A 22,135-nucleotide genomic window follows, 5' to 3' on the forward strand; every position below is an offset into this window, starting at 1 on the left:
AACTGTGTATGTCCTTTGTGCTTCTATACAACATAACGGGGGCAGTGCTACCAGAAAGCGTTACTACATATTCTGTTTCCTTTTTAGTTCATAGCCACCTCGGAACATTTTCCTAGGCACTCTGGGAATATTTCCTAGTGATTATTATGATATCGATTATGAGAGATAGAAGTTGAGAGCAATGACAACATCTGTTTGTTTGTTTTGTCTTTTTTAAATTTTCGGCTGGCACCGTTGGAGTTTGTTTTCCGAGAAAGGATTGAGCCAATATGGAGCTAGGAAACAGCCCCCGAGACAAAAAAAAGAAAAAAAAAATAAACCGGCCGATTTGGAGGTCGTGTTTGTCGATCGGTCAGGAAACGCGCTGCCTCCCCTGTGCTTAAATGTACGAGCGAAGACAAGGTGCTGCTTTTTTATCCTACACATTTGGGGGTAAGGCAGAAAGTGTCGTAGTTTTGCCGCAATAGTGCCGATAATAATTGTCAGGAAAGTTAAAGTTTTGTCATAGTCTTGCCACATCCAGCGATATGATATAATAGGGTATTATTATTAACCACATCATTTTGTGTTGGTTTCTTAATATTATTGTTTCATGCGCGCTACTACTTTATGCACCACATTTCTTATCATTAGGGCCTCGGACTTTATGCACAAAAATCTTTCAAAATAGGCACGCAAATATGCGGCGCGAAACGTCCAAATGTGCAAATATGCAGAAATATTGTGATGCCGCGAATATTGCTCCGGAGGCATCTGCGTAGTGTCTAAAAAACGTTCTACAAATGAAGATGAGTTCCTTATTGGAAGCCGAAACGTGCGTTCACGCTTGCACACTAAGGTTTTCTCCATTGGTCATTGCAATATGCCACCATAGCCACACTCCGGAGGACGCACAAATCCACCGAGCCTGCCTGCTTCACCCGCCCATCTTCTGATCGTCATATTCATCTTCAGCTACAGTCGTGACGATGGCCACAGCTGCCAACCACGCAAGCTGTTACCATCATCACCACCACTGAGGTTTTTAATAGTACACAGATATGCATTTTATATTGGTATTGAAAAACTTGCTGTTTTGCCAGATAAGAAAGTTATGTACCGACAAAATGTGCGCCCTTTGTCGGCCGTTGTCATTCTGGCATATTTTTGATCATTATTTTTATCAATGCCAATTTCCGCATCTCCTAGATACGGGTTTCCAGAGTTCAACTTTTGATGCAAGTAGCAATAAATTAGATATTAGCACGACTGGCCGCTAAGTCATTTTTCACGCCAATGTCCTCAAAAGGATGTTAGAACACATGGATGCTTGCAGGATATTATTATTCTTTTTTTTTTTTCAACTCTCTGAATACTTGTCGTGCATTCTGTTTCGAGAAGTCCGTTCTGTGTGCTATGGGTGCCAGCCGAAGCCGAAGCAGCCTGAATGCACTGTAGGTTGGATGTGTGGCTGGAACAAGGGTTCTCGACCCATGACTTCTCTTCTGAAATACGTGAGCAGTGGCAAAAAAAGAAAAGGCACGGGTAGACCGCACAAACTGTTCCGAAATATGACATCATATGCAACCGTCATATTATATGACGATCAGAATATAAGAAGAAAGAAATATGAAGAAATAAGCAATTATATGTCGCATGAAACATAGCTTTGTGTCGTTGCGATTGGTAATGTATACGGAGAAACGTTATAGGGTGTTCATTAGAACACATTCTAAATATATGCATTTTGAATGGACTCGCGTGCCCTATAGTTATCGTCCTGCAGAACCCCACGAGCACCATGCGCAACACCACCCCTCCTGCTATACGCCGCAAGCATTACCACACCCTCTATCTGTCCCAAAACGAACTGTCAGGATTGTAAGGGACAGCTTGCAGAAGGAAGATATAGTTTTACTTAAGAAAAATACATATCCGAGCTCCAAATGTGTCAGACGCTGAGCTTACGGTGTTTCACACTTGTATGGCTTCTAGGACCGACAACACTTCCCTAGGAGTCGACATGTTATACTAAACTGTGCAGGTACGTCCGCTATACCCCCAAAGACAACAGGCGTTCAAAGCTGTCTCCGCCTCTGATCCTGTAGCCCCCTGTAATACATATTTTTCCAGTTGAACGACGCGGACAGCCTATACTTAGGGACGTGCCCGTGGACGTCTCTTTTATCAATCACAGGCAGTCCATGCCAAGCATTTCAGACTGCTCTTATAGAGCTGCTACTCGGAATTTCTTGGCAGCGAACTCTCGTGAGTAAGAGTTACCTGTCAGTCATCTTTGTTTAGCGTGGTGACTTCACACAATCCGTAAGAGATACACAGTATTATGCCGGATAAAAACTTTTTTTTTTTTTTGCTCCGATGGTATTCGAGTTCGAATTTGTTACTGCGTGCATTTATTCATCTTTACTTCTCTCCATGCAAGCAAACAGTAGAAATCGCAGAATGAGTATCGTAACATTCTTCAAAAACGTGCAGAGTGTTCCAATATGGCGTGGAACCACATTCGTACTGGCTTGCAGAGGAGTACCTCTTGAGCAAGGTGCGAAAAGCTTGTTCGGGGTTTAGATGTATTTCTTAAATGATCATGCTCCAGGAGGACACTACGGCGAGGAGAAGGAACGCTGTGCACTGCCGAATCGTGTATGGTCAAACTTTTCCCTTGTTCCTTTACAATGAACATTGTGGGTTCGGGCACATTCAGCTGGACAAGTTAAGTCGTGTCTACTCAATCAATTTGATATCTCTGTGATCATCTTATGTCACCACAGATCTTGCAATGCACTCCGAGATGTGGCTTACCTGAACCCTTGACTCGATGAGGTCCAACCGCATGGCAAGTGCTTCCCTCATGAAGACGTCGGGATAGTGACTAGCCTCGAACGCCTTCTCCAGTTCTTCGAGTTGCCAACCGTTGAAGTTAGTCCGTGTACGACGTCGCTTGCTGCCTTCCTTCTCCGATTCGCCTCCGGAATCTGCAAAGACAAAGCGCACATAGTTTTAGAGAGCCCCTTCGGAGAGACAGCGTCCAGATACATGATTCAAGAACGTTTTTTTTACGCTTCAGATAAATGAGGGGGAATGCATTCGTTCCCCGGAGATCCTCGAACGAGGCATACACTGATAATCTATCATAAAATGGAAACGCACTGAGGACATAGAGTGGTTGTTCCCTTTAATTTAAGCATTACATAAGCAGGCATTAAAAGACACGGAGCGTTCGGGGGCAATTACTACCCAATTACTATACCATCAACATCTTCATCACACTGATTGATCGACTGGGAAGAGAAAAATATGGAGATTTAAGAGATAAGGTCGGGACAGGCTATACTACAGGGCAACGCATAAACCATAGCACAACGCAACGATACAAATGCGACCCGAGACGTCGAAGAGACACGACAAAAAAGAAAAAGAAAGAGAAAAAGCAGGAGCCAACTGATCACCGAATCTAGTTTGTGATGATTATAGTTGAAAGATCCGTAGATCATCATCACACTGCATCGTGCGCATGTGGGCTTTTTTCCTGATAGGTGACAACTTGTCTTGTTTCCAAGAAAAGCCTGTCCTTGCATATACAACTGACATAGGGGCGTATTTAGGGGGGGGGGGGTGTACGGATGTCCTGACCCCACTCAATTTCAGTCGTTACATAGAGTATCAATTCACCTTGGTAGTATAATAGCATGATTTCCAAGGCAGAACCTCCCCTCCCCCCTCAGAAAAAAAAAAAAAATCCTGGATCCTCCCCGGCTGTGTTAACGTACACGTGTACTAACAGAAATCAATGGCAGTCATTTAAGGACAGACTTCTACTCTGCGAGTATTAGCTCGTATTGCTACAGACCACAGGAAATTTCATTGTATTGAAGCTAGATCGTGCGTTACATTAACACTTGAACGCTGACGCGACCCATTCGGATAAATCCAGTTTGTTACACCGAAAGTGCCCCGTGAGTGGTTGTCGTATTAGTTTTCCGTATTAGTCCGAAATATACGACCTCTATAAGAATAGTACACTTATTTTTCCGCTGAATGGATAAACAACTGCCCCTCACCGGTTACCAGGTGCTTTCTAAAGCCATTGCGAGAAGCGATTCGTACGCTTGGTCTTAACGTTCCTAAACTAACCTGAGCTAACCTAACTTAAATTAAGCAAACAAATGGTCATCCAAAAGATTTCCACGGGGGGGGGGGGGGGGGATGGCAGGATCGGCTCGCCGTTGTTGACCACACAGATGTGGGCGTCGTCACGACTATAGCCAAACAGAAGGACGAATGGAGGACAGAGGGTGCATGAGTTCGTCGGGGAGAGCAAAGTGTTAGAGGGGTCGTTGAGCAAGACCCACCTTCTGCAGAAAGAGAACAAGGTTTCTTGCTTTAGTGGCATGTTCGGCTCAAAGATTTCCAGAATGCGCTGAGACTCAAAGAGGGCCCTTCACTGTCCCGGAATTTTAATTCATAATCACTTCGTACACTGTTCGTGCGCACCTGAAGGGAACGCGCAACATCTGCACTGTATTGCGAGAAAGAAATGTATAGTCAATAACCCACGCGTGCATTCTCTGTTTCGAATTTCTGTCAATGCTATTTCGCTGTCTAAACTGCGAAAGGAAGACGACTGCAGTGAGTGCATAATACTTTCTCCCAAAGGACGGACCCATTCGGGAAGGATCGCTAATGGAAAACGCGCACGACAGAGCAGAAATTCAATCTCGCATGCAAATGAATTTTCGCTGCCAGCAAAAGCGAAGCCCGTCGAGGCCAGGAAGGGAATTTAAAACAGAGCGAACAAACAATTTGGCCGGAGGAGAAAATAATTTCTGTCTGTCGGAGATGCTCCAATTTCCTCTCGGGTGGCAACGCCATCTTGACAGGCTGGAAGGACGGGAATCTGCTTCCAACAGGGATGTCCTTTTTCTTGGAGGTCGCATCACTGAACGCGTGTGTTGCTGCGGTACAGAAGGGGGTGTAAAGGGGTTGTATACGGGGTAGCATCCCCTCGAATCCAATTTTTACTCATTTGTAACCATGTTACACAGTTGCGATAGCCGTAATAGAGGGCATGCTCGTGGCAACCTGTTGAATCCGTACGAAGCATAAATGTGAAGTGCATAATTATTGTGGTTATCTGCACAGTTCAAAGATGCTGTGTCGTCTCTCATGTGATATATGTAGGAAAATACTCCAAGTTGCGTCAATAAAATTTTTAGAAATTTCAAGCCACACCCAATATCAATGAAGAATATGGAGAGACAACGCTTGAAACGAATTTTTTTAGGGGCACACATCATGAAGCAGAATTCAGTTCAATTCCTCAAATAGTCGTCTATTAACGGAATGACACGCATTCACAGCTCACAAAGAATAGACAACTTAGATGTCTTGTTAGGAGAGTGCAGAAAAGTTATCGCTGCACCTTTCGTTTACTTGTTTTTCTCCTTACATTTCGCCTCTATACGATTTCAGAGTAGAAGGTTGACCACACCATTAGATTATGAAAATAGGCTGCTTGCTTTCTGGCATTCTTTTTTTTTTCTTCTTCTTCTTCTTCTTTTTTCAGTTGTCGGTTGCACGTGATTGTAGTGCAATGTGGGGGAATTTCGGGCAGACCGGCGCCGAGCCGTGTCTGCCGCGTCACAAATGAAACATTAGTCGATCTTACTAATAGAAAAAAAAAAAAATATATATATATATATATATATATATTGGGTTTCCATGAAACCACCTATCACACAAAAAGTTCATAAGAACAGGCACTGTACATTTGATCCTAGCCAGAAAGACGGAAAAGTAAAGAGATCCACAATAGAAGGCTCCTGAGGGGTTGAATGAAACTTCCTAGGACACCGTATTTTGTAGAGGTGGTGGACATTTCTCTTCAATCTCTTTTGCATAGCGCACGTATGCTGCAGTTAGAGAGCTCATACGCACGTGCTCGATCAGGATGGCGTCGGCTCGGTGTTCAAGTTATCCCGCGTTTTCGACGTTTCAGTCACAGCTTGGCTATCTCTCATTATTGTACCAACAAAAATTAATTTGATGGTACAACATAATTTGTTACAACAGGTCGACATGCGAGCGGTCCATCCTCCACCGCCAGCGAGGAAATTTCTCAAAAAGCGGATCTCTCGGGTAGCCGCCTTCCGTTAAACTATTTCACGCCCTTCCACAAACAACAGGACGCTATCGGAGCGACTCGGGCGCCGGACAAAGCACATTTGGCTGCTGTCCTGTGCAAACCCCGAATCACAGAGCGCACGTATCCGCGTTCCATTAATAAGGCAAAGTGAATACACTTCCCAGACGTCTTGTGTTCCCTCTGTACGAAAGTGTTGCTTGCACCAGCAGTCATGTGTTGCGTCGACCCGCACGCGCGGAACCTTCGCTTCCATAAGCACTATCGCCGTAACTGGACAGCGCACATAGACGTGCACCGGGCTGCTATCCGTTTCCAACAGAGTCTTCATGCGCATCGCACACAATTCGTCCCACTTGATAAAGTGAGATGCATCGCGTAGAATGCATAATGAAGCCACCGTATGTGCAGACGGCGATACGGCTGGAAGGTGATACGAACGGCCGAACCCACTGAGCTGTTTTCTATTCATCTTTTCATTGTACGCATACAAGACTGGATAACCCGTTCCTGTCGAAACCACGACGGTTGTCATTCGTTTCTTGGGCCACATCATATTATTTGACAATTGTTTTTGTTTGTTTTTTCAAGTATGCTTCCTGGGTTTCATGTAGCCCATCGTGAGAGTCATTAAAATGCCCTTAATACACGCGTAACGTTAATTACGGCGGTATTGTATTTTCTTCCCCTGCCTGGGACTTTTAATTACCGCTTTCATTAACGTTCACGCTTCGGGAAATCACTATGTTATTCTATGGTGTTGCCCGGGGCTTCTAAGAGCAGGTGTCATAATTATGTGTAAGGCGAAAGTATAGGCGGGCATTCGCATATGTGGAGTTTTAATATACTGCCTCTGATGTCTAATCACTTCATTTCTCTCGAAAAGCTGCATTCGCATAGTAGTAGCCACGTAAGCCCACACAGTTTTTTGACACGTTTTGTGTATTTTAGAGTCGCTATAGACTGACTTCGATAACCGTTTTTTTTTTACCGGCCTCGGTGGCTCAGTCGGTAGCGTGTTCGCCTTCTGATCCCGAGATCGCGGGCTCGAACCCGGCCGAGGACGCCAGCAACTTGGTGGCAGGGTACAAGTTGCTTAGACACGTTTAACACACTTTAAATACGGGGTGCCGTGTGGAGAGCTTTCATCGCACGTTAAAGAACCCTCAGGTGGGCAAACCTCAGGTGGGCAAAAGCAATCCACAGACCGACCGCTGTGGCGTCGCTCAGTTGTCTCGCGACGTAAACACCTAATTATATAACTATAAATATAACAAATTTTCACGACTCGGATGTGGTCCGGTCTCGCATCCCGTAATCAGACCTGTAATGTAGGTAACACTCTCGCGTTTTGCTCGAGTGTTCTGAGGCAAAGGTCAGCCCCGGATGCACACTACACTCCGAGCAAGCCCCCGCCGTATCTACAGGCTAAACAGTGAAGTAGCACAAACAACACGCCGCTACAAAATAAAAAAGGTGAGGCACAGCCGATCGCATCATCGTGCGCAGATCATTGCAGAGGAGACATATAGCTTCGGTGTTCGAGCATAATATTCTCAATACTCACTACTGCTGTAAAATTATGTGCTCGTCAAAGAAATTGCGATATGAGGAAAGTACATGTGCGAGAAGATTTTATCGTCATCACCAATAAAAGTTACTTCTTCGAACCTCAGCATTTTAGCGAATGCAATAACTATCCGTCCTTCTCAAGAAAACTGTAATAACACAGCTTAACAGAGTAGACGTTATGGAACGCAGCTATTTCTATGCTTGAAACTATACAGGTACATAACCCTAGCGAATACGCACATATCTGCCTCACTTTTGTCTATTGTATTTCTTTCCCGTACCAGCAGTGCTCTACAAAAGGACACTGCACACCTTCAAACACACATAAAACACTGTCCATCACCTAACGCAAATTGCGAAGGGTGAACGAACAATGCTGTCTTTCTGTCCACCACGTCAGGGAAGCCAGTTCATCCAAGTTCATCTCAGCACCAAAACGGGGTTCCAAGAAAAAATGATGGAGAGAGAAGCCGTGCAATCTAAAGTGTTAAAACGAGATTCTTTACAAATGTACGAAACTAGAAGGCGAAGTTTCTTTTCTGCCTGTCCTATGCAGACCTTCAGAGACGCTCTACAGGATCTGGAGCACATTCTTATTCACTGCCGACTGCCCACACTACCAACCTTCCCGAACCGCACTCTCCGGGTCTCTTCAGGGTCAGCTGTACTCTCGCCCCTTCTCTCTATCAAAACTGCTTGGTCATTGGTCAAATCCAGCCCACCAACGCTCTGCCCTCAAAGCTCTTTTGACGTTTTGGGACACAATATGACTTCGATCCTTCTTGTGAAGGAGCTCATTATTTCGTTCCCCACATCACCACCTGCAATGGGGTAGAGTATCGCCCCCTGGCGATGAAACTCCCCATTCGTCATCTTTAAAATAAAGTTGTTATTGTTGTTCACAGACGCGGCTGACAAAACAATGGCTGCTCAACTTGTTATCTGTGGACTCCCAGGAATGTAGCCTACATTGCGAGGGAAAGCAGCTTTCACTGCAAATATCATATATCTGCGTGTACAAGAAGCAGTTTCAACGCTACACTTTCATAGGATGTCTGCACAACTACGTTTGCGACGCTGTACCTGATTCTATCAATCAATGAAACATATTTATAATGTCAACGAAAACACAGCATCAAATGTGGGACAGCGACGACAAGCCTCCAAGCATTGGTGCTGAAACACCGACGCAGCCGAGTGGACCCGATCTTTTTCTCCGCAAAATCTCTGTAGTCCCCTCTAACACTTCGCTAAGAGGATTAAGCAGGATTACATGCGGTTTCACGCGATATCGTCATAATAGAGGATTTGGTGGTATTCCATAAAAGCTTTCAATGAGGATTTCTGCTCGTATCTGGCACGCCTCAAAAACACAGTCTGTTATTCCCATTTTCCGTGACAGGAAATACTTTCCTGCAAACCTTAAATGCTGTAACGGCATTTTTGCTGTCATGGTTTTAGCGTGGTGTCCTTAATAGAGCACGTCACGGAACAAATTCATATTCTTAAGGTATTCCTGAAGTATGTAATTGGGCTCCTATACAGGATTGTCACGAGGATGAATTGTTAAAACGACGTTCAAACATTCTCTTCAGGCAGTCTTAAGGGCAGTCTATAGCTGCCAACTGATTATGAGGTTGGAGTTGTATTGGACTGTAAGTGAGGCGTAGATGCCACTTGCAAAACTTTATGCAGCAGACCGCCGTAGTATCTTGTGCTCTTTTATTCTTAACAACATCGTAACTTCGAACGACCGTCGGCGCCATATCATGAAGGTGTATCTCGGGGCTTTCTTAGTAATGTAAGTTTACGTCACTATATTGGAAAAGAGAGCGCCCTCTGGGTTCGCATTAACACGCTATACGATGATGTTCCACTACATTGGCAACGATGTACGCTTAGGAGGGAAGCTATGGGCAGATACGTAGCGCTGTAAATCTTGAGACGTTCGTTAGGATTCATGGGCACAGTGGTGGGGTTTCTTGCACGGTGCTATAGCGTGCGTTCAGAGGCGTGCTGTGGCCCTAGTGTATAGACATGGGCGACGGGGCGACGAAGCGCGGTGATTAATTCGTATAATTAATTTGCGGCGTCGAAGTTTATCGAGGAGAGGCCCTTATCATCGATCAAGGTCTTTCGGGGCAGGGTGGAGCGATGGTCTCCAAGACGCCGTGTAATTAGCGGCAAGTGCCGTGCAAACTTCTCGCCCCTCCGCGCGCTATCAATGAAGAGTACGCCATCCATCGTCGAGCTATTCTTTTGCAGCCACCTCCAGGATGTTCGGAAAACACTGCGATTAGGCCAACTCCGTGGCCCTTTTTTGTTGCAGCTCTGATAAGCACCCGGTACCTGTGTTGACGACCCACACGGCAGTGTTCGTGATAGAGCGCCTCAATGTTATTTCAGGGAGTATCAATAACACTGAACGTTAAGATTGATTGATTGATTGATTGATTATGTGTTTAATGGCACAAAGGCAACAAAGGCCATAGAGCGCCAAAACTATGGTGAACGTTAAGAGCTTAATGACAATGTGGCTAAATAGCTTAAATGTCAGCGGTGATAACACTTCGTTTGACACGATGTGGGGTGACACGATACGCGAAACAACTGTGGCTATGAGTGACACGCAGACGTGGACAGATGACAGCAGGAAAAGGTGGGGGACGGGGTCGGGTTATTTTACGTCATGGGTTGACTTCAGGGGTAACTATGCCGACATTCGCCTGGAAAGACTGCCGGAAAACCCAGCGAAAACCTCGGATTGCACAGTCGGTGACAAGATTCGAGCCCTCCACCTTCCAGTCTTCAGCATGACCTTGGCTACCACCAAGAACGGATGCTTTTAGTTAATCGGCAATGCCGAGCTGGTTTGTGCATCAATAGCATGATACTCTCGAACCTGTCGCATTAAAGCTATTCGAAAGAAAGCTCCGCCTATATGTATAACGCTTCCTTTATCTCTGACGTGTCCTGGACCTTTACATATAAGCAATTACGACTGGATAGTACACGTCTTACTTCGCTATCAGCTCGACGCAATATCAATTATGTCAATTTTGTAAGCTAATGCTCGTGTAGAGACCATCTCGAAAGACAAACGAGCTACGCATTGTTTAATTGACTCTGGTTCCGAAGTCGAGAAGGGCGACGCGCAATATTGACAACTTTCGACCAGTAGCCCTCAGCAGCTGCGTTGGGAAGATTACGGAACGAATGGTATGCTCATGACTGAACTGTCATTTTAAAAGCACACGATTCTTCTCTGAAGTTATGACTTGCTTTTGCCGAAGAAGATCAATGTAATTGATATCGACGCGGCTGTGCAGCAGAGGAAGCCCGATGGACTGTTAGCTGCCACTGTGTTCTACGATGTAGCGAAAGCTAACGACGCTGTTGTGGCGTCCCATCAAGAGGCAGGCGTGGGAGCCCGCAGAATTTCGTGGGCTGAATATTTTCTTTACAACAGATCGTTACTCGTGCAAAACACTCAAGAAGATGCTGTTTCACAACGGAGTATACTTTATGCAATGTCGTTAGCGAACTCAAACCGGCATTACACTCTACGCTGATAACATTTGGATGTCGGCCTCCGCTTTCCGCAGTGGAACATTCCAACGCCGTCTGGAACACACGTCGGATGCCAGTGTTTCGTATCTTCCTGACGGTGGGTTATCAAAGTCGCCAAGTGAAACCGTGGCTATACATTACCGCATTACAGGCACGTAGGATTACTAAAACCCGAGGACTGACGTTGTCACGACAGGTTATATCGCGCTTTTGTTCTTGTATCAAAAAGCTTAGCAATGGCTTCTTTCTAAGTGACGCTTGTCCAGTGCAGATCTACACATTGTTTACTCTGATACTGGGAGACTGGGATCTATAGCCTCCCCATATTGATATAGCTTACCTGTATTGCCTGGGCTAGGCACGTCTGCCGAACTGCTGAACATTGAGGCCAATATAGCCTCCGCATGTTCCTTTTGCCATGCAGGAGCCGGCGCTATACAGCTTCCTATCGACTGCCAGCGACACAAGACTAAACGTAACGACCTGCGGCACCGCCTGGTCTACTCTGAGACACAAATCGCGCTTTCCCTGTCGCTCTTATTTCGCACTCCACGATATCCAGGCGTGAGAACGACGTTAGTTCTCTTTCTCAACGAACTATGAACAGTCATGCGTGTACAGTGGACAGGGACGGAACAGTGAGCAACGGGGGTTAATTTCAGTACCCGTCTACTGATTGATTCACGTTTGTATTTACTTGTTTTTGTTTATTCAGTAGTAAACCCACCTTCTATACGTCCGATATTTCTATGCCAATAAACGAGCCCCCTCCTCAACAGACCGTTCCAATTCATAAGGTCGGTTACATTTCTCACGACAGCCACTGCGGAAATATCCTATTTCTGAAAAAGGGAACGCGCAGGCTGTCTGGCGAAGCACGGTGTACAGAGTAGCAAGTGAAGTATTGGCTGACCTCTCTAAACACTTAAAAAGAAGAGGCACGACGATGGAGGAATACCCTGAGACCCTATCGTTTTCTTCTTCGTTCCGTGTCTCAAGGTATTCCTTCATCGTCATTTCCGATGTAGAAGGGACCGAATTCTACGCAGTCAAATCTGGATTAGATCCGTTACCTGTCACTTTTCATTCCATCCATTTCTTCGAACAATGCTTGAAATTTTCCTGCTATGTCACTCAATTTCGAATAAGGTGCGAACACCTTCACCTTGTCTGAATAATACGTCCTCGTCTTCATTTGTGCGACTCACCCAGATAGTATTCGGACACCCTACGCCTAGCTCCTTTCGTCCCCCTTCCAGTTGTCGCGTCTGCCTGTGTGTGACTGTTGTGCCAATGTAGGGCTTCGGTCCTCGTTATCATTATATCTCGATATATTATCTATAAATCACCAAACTGATCATTATATCTTCACCAAATTACCACGAGCAATAGCGTGGAGTATTGCATCTGGCGATGAAACAACTCAACTACCATCATCATAATAAAGCAGCTGTTTGTTTGTTGTGCCAACATAGGCGAATATCTTACGAGAAAGTTTCACGTATCAATAAAAAAAAGCACCTTATGTGTGCTACAGGAGCAAGGGCCCTCGAAGCCGATTTTGAGAACTAACTAAGATGCACTATTTTAGAGCTATTGTCATTTCTATGGTCCAGCGCGTAGAAGAACGACGCACCCGCCTTTATCGTTAAAAAACTGAATTGGCAAGCCCTAAGTTGCACAAATTATTGTAGAAGAAAGTCGACACAGTACAACTCCCATAGGGAAAAGCGTTGAGACCGAATGCCTTCTAGAATGTCACATAGTAAGAGTATACTCTTGGGTTCTTTGGTATCGAGACAGCACAAGGCGGTTTCAAAACTAAAGCAACCATGATATTGAGTACAATATATTCGAGGTATTGAAAACAGACTGCCAATATAGGGACCGTGTAGCATAAGATGGGGTAGCTGGTAAGGTAAGGTGATGATGGTGATGATGATTGGAGTTTTCATGGCGCACAAGTTGGTAAGGTACTCTAGTACTCACATAAACGCATCTGAATCTGAAATACAGTGTGTTTAGTACGACACTCACGACATGTACAAACCTGGTGTAAACAAGCATAAAACTTGCACGGTGGACTATTTCGCGCTAAAGAAGTGATACATAAAATGTCAGTTTCCTACTGAGATTGACGATATCTCGTCATAGAGCAGCCCCACTCGTTGAGCTCTGTGTGAAGCGTTTCTGAATCATCACTCACTTGAGTCGTATATGACTAATACCATGAAATAGGTATCTGCGATGAAACCCCCTCATTGAACATCTAGTAATAAATAAAGATGAGTGCGGTGCGGGTAGACCGCAAGTTTGCTCTTCGCGGGTACACATTTACGTGTCATCGCGGGTTGCGGGTCAGGCGCAGGTAGACCCGCACTGCCTCCGCGGATTACGCGGATATACCCGCAATGCCCGCAGGCACAAAACCAGCCTGTCGGCTTTTGGTGTACGACCCGATTTACCGCGAACATTGCGCCCAAAATATTTTCCAAGACGTTCCATATCCAGTGCTTCCGTGGTGTGCGAGATAACAGCGTTGTCATTTACTGGCACCACGTTCTATGCTTACTCTTTGAGAGAGAGAGAGGGAGGGCGAGAGTCCAGCTGATTTGTTTGCCACACAGGACTAATTTTGGCTATCTTTCGACACGACGACTGGTTCGCTTCGCGTTAGTAAGCTGGCAACCATGTCAACTGTCTTCACAGCGTCTGACTGTTGGAAAAGTGGCTCGCTAACGGACAGTGTATCCAGCATCAATAAATCATTTCGTGCTGTGACGATCATGTGGCATAACTGAAACATGCGTGAGCATTGGACTGCGGGAGCACCTGCGGGTATGCGGGTACTCGTCGGGATATGCGGGTGCGGATGCGGGTTGCACCACTGACACTGCTGCGGATGCGGGTGCGGATGCAGGTCGTAGTGTCGCGGTTGCGGTGCGGTTGCGGGTACGAATTTTCATACCCGCACTCGTCTCTAGCAATAAAGTTCTTGTATATGTGTTACGAGGCAAACTTACGGGGCGGGAACTGCGAATCATAGTGGCGCGCACAGTACAAAAAGCTTCCATGGCAGAAGACGTGCAAGATGCCTTTGTGGGTGCACAGCCTATCCAACCAGCGGCCCAGTAGTGTTTTCAACACGCCGATACCAACCGTACAGCCAGTCGTTTGAGTAACAACGTTCCCAGCCTTCACTTCACCAGTTTACCCACCACCTTGACTGAAACCACATATCGTGCACTACGATATCCCCAGGCTCACTTTCGTCTATGTATGACTGCTGTACGCTTGTGCCAGTTAAGGTTTGCCGTATAGCCGCCCGTTGTTGTGTACGTAAAAAATTCCCTTGTCCGTGAAGAAGGCAACTATGTATTGGGGCGCACTCAATACAGAGCTATCAAAAACATTCCGTGCAAATATGGCCACATCGTCCGTCGGCTTTGGACCCAGTCCAGGCGACTGTCCCGAGGCGACGCTGGAAGTCCTCCTCGGTCACGGCGGTCCCATTAAGCTTCCCCCCGGACGCCCTGTAATTGCCGTCTCTCGACCGGTCCTTCACTGAGAAGCCTCTAATTAAAATTAGACTCCCTCTCTCGCCGCATAATTTCCTCCTGCCACCTGCTGCGGCGAAAAATAAATCAGGTGGCCGTGCCGACAAACTGCACGGCTTTATATCAATTCTTGACTGGTCCTGAGGCTTTCTATTACTAAGAGACGAGCAAAGGCTCAGTCAGGTTCTTCTTTCCTAATGCTACACATTGCAATGCAAGACCTGAATGGCCAACTTCGCAAGATACAAAAAAGAGCGGTCTGCCACATATTACGTGTAGGATGTCTATACACAGAGTCTCCTGCGATTAGCGCTCACTGCCATATATTTTAATCATTCACGGTCTTAAGCAGCTTGAGGCAACCGGCAGCGTAGTTGAGTGAGGAGAGCGTCCGCTCGTTCGATGGTTGTTCCAAGACCGTGCTGAAGACCGGAAGGTGGAATCGAGTCCTGCCACCGGCTGTACTCTCTCAGGTATTCCACGGGTGTTTCCGCAGACTTTCCTGGCGGCTGGCGGCGCAGTGCTCCTTGATGTCGTCCCGGGAACCCCTCCCCCCCCCTCCTTTGCCGCTTTTCTTCCTGCTGTCCTCTCTGCATCTGCCCATGTCTGTACGTCGCTCAAAGCTTCAGTTCCTTCGCGGCGCAAACACACAAAAAAATGCCTCGATGTATGTTTTCATTTGTTTCTGTGTAAGAGCCTCGAAACGCCATCATGTTTCCTACAGGCCTGGTCCTGGGTGCGTGCGTGTGTGTGACAAACCATGTAGGGGAGAATGCGAAGAGAATGAGTTCGTTGAATTCGTTCAATTTAGGCCCGTTGGCAAGGCGTCGGTAAGCCGTGCCCTGTGTACATGACATTCTCGGGTAAACATAAACGAGCTGGCGCCACAACTTCCGGTGCCACGAACACTTCCGGTCCTTCCGCGACTAAGGACTCTCGGAACTAGCCGCCATGCAGAATTATATCTTTCGCTTTCCCGATTTGTCGAAAACGGGAGGCGTACGCCTTTTTGTGGCAATTTGAAATATCACAAAAAGGCGTATACGACTCTCTCTCTCCTCAAATCAGAAACGATAATTGTATCAATCGGCACAGTGGCTGGCGCAGAGCGTGTTTGTTGTGAAACCGGGTGTCGTTTTGGCAACAAACCGGAAGTGGTGAATACGGCATGTGCAGCACAGTGCTTAGCGCACTTGTACCGGCAATCAAGAGGCGCGTGGTTCGACTCCCGCCGCTGTATGGCTCTTTATGACGACTGCCATATTTCAATCTGTCATGTTCTTAGGCACATCGAAGCGTTTGTTGGGTTCGTCCATTTGTGTGTTCCAGGCCAGAAAATAGTTACTTTCCATCATGTCCACCAGATGCCGTTGTCACGTGCTGCGTTGTGTGCGTGTGAAAACATGTAACAACAACAACAGCTTTATTTTGAGATGAAGAGTGGGGAGGTTTATCGCCAGAGGCGATACTCTACCCCATTGCTGCTGGGGAGGTGGGGAATAAAATAAGGAGCCCCTTCATAATAACGATCGAAGTCCGATGGTGTCCAAAAATGTCAAAAGAGCTTTGAGCGCAGATCGTTGCTGGGCTGGATTGGGCCAGGGACCAAGCAATTTCGACAGGGAGAAGGGGCGAGAGTCCAGCTGACTAAGGGACTCGGAGAGTGCGGTTCGGGAAGGTTGGTAGTGAGGGCAATGAAGAAGAATGTGTTCCAGATCCTCAAGAGCACCAGAGTGGCAGCAGGTGGGAGAGTCAACTTGTCTCAAGCGGTAACGCCACTGAGCGCAAAAGGCCACATCGAGTCGCATTCGGTGGATTAATGCAGCATCTTAACGAGAGGTGTTTCGTGGCATGCAGAAAGCGAGCGTTGGATCAACTCTGCTCAACATAGATGGGGGGAGAATGTCGGTTGTTTATTGGCGGGAAGCCAGGGGTGTCACAAAGCGTCGCAGAATCGAACGGCCGTCTCCTCTCATCAGAACAATACTGGTCCGTTTCCGATACGAGAGTGCTGCTTCTGCGGCGCTGTCGGCCTGCTCATTCCCCACGACACCACAATGGGCTGGAACCCACTGGAGAACTAGCCTGTGGCCTGCTGCGTAGACAGTATGGTAAGCCATTAACACATCTGTGACGAGGGGTGCGGATGGGCCTCGTATGCCGGAATTTTCAATAGCTTGAAGTGCAGATTTGGAGTCTGTGAAGACTGCCCATTCCCGCGGGGTAAAATCAGCGATGTGTTGTAGAAAGAAAAGGATGGCATAGAGTTCCGCAGCTGTTGAGGAGGTTGGATGTGAAAGGCGTCTTCCTTGCACTACGCCTTCGGATGGTATGACGAATGCTGGGGCGGATTTGTTGTTTCGGGATGCGCCATCTGTGTATGCTGCCGTACACGTAGGAAACTTCCCGTCTACCAGAGCATGAAACTGGGCTCTGAGGACATGAGGGGGGACCTGGTCTCGTCTTTCGAGAAGGTTCGGAAGGCTTTCGAAAGTCGGCAGTACCGGCAGAGACCAGGGGGCTTCCGGCGGTATAATGTCCTTAGCTATGAAGCCAGTGAGAGTCTGGCGTGTCCTCTGCGCTACTCGATAGAAGTCGCTTTCAGGGCGGTATCGAATTTTCCCGAGGTGCGGGTGACGAGGAATGTGAGCACGCAAACGTAGGAAGTGCGGAGCCGTTTCACGTTCACGTAGAACCTCAACCGGGAGTTCACCAGCTTCAGCCAGGACTTGCCGTGTTTCAGCCATTCTTGAAACTCCGAGGTAGCGACGAAGGCTTCGAGCAAACAGGGACCGAAGGGTATTTAATGATGTTGTTGATATCCTGTGCAGAATAGGAAGGCTGTAAAGGACAGTCGCCCTCACCAACGCCGCGTGAACTGCGAGCTGGGAACTCTGATCACATCCCCATCCTGAGCCAGAAAGATGTTGAATTGCGGGGAGCCATCGCTGCACTTTAGTTTCAAGGTGTTTAATGTGGCGAGCCCAGCGCAAGTCCGAGTCGATGACCACGCCAAGGAAGCAGTGGAAGCGTACCGGCTCAAGCTTCATGGCACCAACCCAAAGAGGGAAATTGGTCATAGCTTTGCGCGTGAAAGGGAGCTCGACGCACTTTTCGGGTGAAAGGTCCATCCCAAGGTGCGTGAGGTACGTATGTACATTATTTAAAGCGAGCTGCAGGCGGCGCTGTATGGCTGGGCGTGATTTTCCTACTGTCCAAAGGGCGACGTGATCTGCATACACGGAGAACGACACTTTGCGAGGAATTACTGATTGTAGGTCGGCCATCACCACATTAAAGAGTGTCATTACTGAGAATACTTCCTTGGGGGACTCCTTGATGAACAGGATGCTGGGGGCTTTGGCCTTGGGACGTACGGACAGCGACAGTTCGGTCCGTAAGGAAGTCTTGGAGCCAGATGAAGAGCCGACCGGATACCCCAAACGAGCGCAAGGAGTGCAGCACACAAATGTGCGAGACTGTATCATATGCCCGCTTGATGTCGAGGAAAAACGATAGGACGATCCGCCGATGGGCACGAGCACATTGGACTGTAGAGACTAGGTCGAGAACTGGATCCATGGAGCTTCGGTGGCGACGACATCCAGCCATTTCTTGAGGGAACGCACTTTGTTTTTCGAGCCACCAGTCAAGGCGATGCAAAACCATTCTCTCCATCAGTTTTCCCATACACCTTGTCAGGCTCACATGGCGAAAGGAGGAGAGGGCATTTGGGGGCTTGCCTGGTTTCAAGATGGGAACAACCAATGCCTCCTTCCAGGTAGGTGGTAAAACATGTATATGTGAGAATGTGACGTTAGAAGTCAGAAAGTTTGGGGTTGGTCACGAAATGTATCCTGTCGCCTACGGAGGGGTCACTAGATGAAGACGATTTGCAGAGAAGCATGTAGACAATGCACCTGTCTACTTGTACTCAGCTACGTCATCAACAAGAGAACCTAAGTATAGAGACCTGTTGATATGACAAACTAAGAATCAATAACTGACAGTTCTGCGGTCGTATCCAATAGAAACATATGAGCTCTATCTAACTGGAAGTCATAGCAAACGTGAAAGTATTATTGCTCGTTGAGTAACGGTTTTAGTCGCTTGGATCACGCTGTAGGGGCATCGCGGTCGATCGTCTTCGGGTTCCGTCGACTGCTAACTCACGTGAACTTCGATGTCCTGGCCTGTGTGCTCCACCCTCGCAGTGCAGATGCGACGACACCGAATATAGTTGGGCAACCCTCGGTTGTATCAAGGCTGGGCGAGAAAAGCGCTAGCTGGCAAATTCCTGGCACTCGGAAAGCGCCACGCGAACATGCGAGATTGCCGCACTTTGACCAGGCAAACAATTCTGCTCGGGATCTGGCAAAAAAGTTGCCACGAAATGACCACCCGAATTAGTCATAAGTGAAAAGCCTTCGGTAAATACGCCGAATTTCCCTTACCAGTGTGAGTTCTGACGCCACCATGTCGCGTAGAACACGGCGTTACCGTGGTGACCGTGCGAACACGTCTGACGCTAACCCAGAAGTGACATTCCTCAAGACGATCACAGACCCCGCAATCTGCAGACGCTGTCCCACTCGCCTGCGGTCACCAAAGGCCCGCCGGCCGCTCCCTGATTGGCCGTGTCCGACTGACGTTTTCTCCGATTTCCAGAGAGGAAATTCCGGCATACTTTCAACAACTGTCGTCTGCTCTTGCCATACATTACATCAAATTGCACAGAAACTGCTCCACCAATTCGTGTCCAATCTTCGGCGCTCTTGTCGGTGATATGCGAGCAGTAAAACAGCACAATAGCTTCGGGATCGACCGGGACGGCTGCGACAGTCCCTTTAAAGGCTATTCACGTCCATTCTACTTCAAGACATCAAGGTAGGCAAGGGGGGGGGGGATATGTTTATTGAAACAAAGGGGAAAAAGGGTAGGCAAGGCAATTTGGCGGGCCCCGCGAGTATCGAACTGCAACTTCTACTTTTTCTCGGAAATAAATCACGACATGTGGTAACGAATATGCATTTCTGATAGTTTTGTATAGTCTTTCGAAATATCACGCAAGCTTTAAAGTTGAGGAATACCGGCAGAGCTGCACTTTAAAGTGAATCAAGACATAGCAAGCAAGAAATGACGAGTATGTTTAAAAAGCACGGAAGTACTCGTACTATAAACATCTTAGATTTAGCAGCTCACCACATGAAATTATGCACTGTGGTGAAACAGACGGAAGGGATACGGGCCGTATTCCCACTGTGAATCCCATTTGCACCGGCCTCGATGGATCGGTTACTACCGTGTCCAACAACTGCACGCTATTCACATCATTACCGCCACTATACCACCACATGTCCACTTTGGGGTCACAAAGTTGTGGCTGGGTTCGAGAGAGGCCGAGAAAGCTGGCAACTCGGTGCCATGGTATAGCGTGATATGACATGGACGTGTCCCCTGCGACCTTAAACACAGGGCGCTGTGAGCTGAGGTTTCAGTGTAGGTTAAGGAACCCTCAGATGGGCAAAATTAATCCGCAAGCCGACCACAGTAGCGAAGCCGGTTAAATTCGCCAATTATCATTGTGTTTACGCAAATCCGCAGATTACGCATGATGACACAATACACGTCGTTTGCGGATATCTCAAATGAGTATACGCATACTCCCAAGGCTGTTCAACTCCTTCGACATACAGACAGGCTCGTCCCTGTATGGTCGAAGAGACAGTTTCGTTCGTGACGATGTTTCGAATATATGGATTCTTCCACCTTTGGAAACAATGACTTCGTTTTTGGCTTTAACCATTGCTTTGCTGCGCCAAGTAAAAGTACCCTAGTTCAGCGAACGCACAAAGACGTGCACAGCTGCGTACGGGTAAAATAAGATGGAATAGAAACAGGGAACAGTAAAGACGCAAAACATCATCAAGCAGGTCCCTCGATCCACTTCTCTTTTATCGTCATTTCCATTCCCTAGATTTGGGGCGGAGATCTGCCTCGTACATATGAGGCGCACATGGAAAACAAACGTGTACGTTTGTGCTTTTTGTGGATGCGAATAGTTTTCACCGCAATTGGATAACATCTTTATCTAAGGGCAGCGTAATGTCTAAGCGGCCGCACGCAAGCTCATAGAGGGGCGGGGAAAACTCGTGTGCTTCCGTTCATGTTTCTGTATGTACACATTGAATGGGGGAGGCGTACTGAGACGATTACGGCGAAGGCACAAGAACGATCGATACATGATCATCGGAGCAGGACAGATGGGGCGTGGAACTCGCGTGCTTCACAAATGGAGTTTCTCAAAACTCCCACCACAATCTGTTTATCGAGTTCTTCCGCAACTCATAACGATTCTCCTAAATTAATCGGATCAGCAGAGAATATTAGATATTCGAATAGTACGGGACGTCCGTGTCGAGGACCTTGCCACTGAATAGACGCCGTCTCGGGAATGTGATTAGTGGCATAGGAATTTAGAAAGCTCTGATTATTACGCGTTCTAGTACTAGGTAGGATCCAGGGCTGCCGAGGTACCACTCAGGAGTTGGAATGACTCAAGAATCATGCCTTCTTTATAGAGCCCGGAATGGAATGGGAATGGAATGGCATGGGTGACCCTATGAAAGCCTTCCCCCTGAACCCAGAATCACCCATCGCATTTGGCCAGCGTCATGGGCCGAGCTGTCGAGCTCGGCTTTCGTCTGCTGCTGAAGCGACGCACCTTCACAACCACGTTCTGGACCCTGATTATGACAGCACAGCGAAGTCGCTTGTCAGATACTTCCTTCCAGCAGATAATGTTTGTGAACAGGAACATATGACGCTCGTGGCCGTGATCAGCAAGAGAAGTTGATGTTTTTATTCAATATTTCGTAATAAGTACCCCAGAAAGTATACTTAGCACAATTTCAAGTGCAGTTGTGTCGTTCTGACGAACCCCTCTACACGTTGCCTCTGTTAATTTTTGTTCCGGATGATGTCACCCACCCCTGTACTACTCGGCTGGTAAGTATCAGATTTCTTACATTCGTTCCATTCACGTTGCCTCGTTTCTTCTTTCCGGAATTCACGGAACGGAATGGGCGATGTTAAGCCATTCCAGAAATGGGAGGTGACTCCGAGGAACTGAAAGGAATGGAATTAGCACATATCTCCATTCCTCGGAATGCAATTGGAGTGAAATGCGTCACCTAATTCGGCAAACCTGCTTGCGATGCTCCTTTCGTGCTACTGACTAAATGCTTCGTATGCTTCGTATAACCGAATGTGTTCCATGAATATGTACGACATACGC

At 47.2% G+C, this 22,135-nt stretch overlaps 1 protein-coding gene across 1 annotated transcript in view; it reads right to left on the minus strand.

Annotated features, from left to right (window-relative positions):
- Positions 1 to 22,135, minus strand: part of LOC135392852 (homeobox protein unc-4 homolog) — a 164,276-nt gene that overhangs the window by 55,575 nt on the left and 86,566 nt on the right. The window contains exon 3 of the mRNA XM_064623541.1: positions 2,800 to 2,972. Within this exon, the coding sequence (XP_064479611.1) occupies positions 2,800 to 2,972 (173 nt within the window). The remainder of the gene's footprint in view (positions 1 to 2,799; positions 2,973 to 22,135) is intronic.

The sequence above is a fragment of the Ornithodoros turicata genome, chromosome 4, assembly GCF_037126465.1.
Source record: "Ornithodoros turicata isolate Travis chromosome 4, ASM3712646v1, whole genome shotgun sequence".
In the NCBI taxonomy this organism is placed as follows: Eukaryota; Metazoa; Arthropoda; class Arachnida; order Ixodida; family Argasidae; genus Ornithodoros; species Ornithodoros turicata.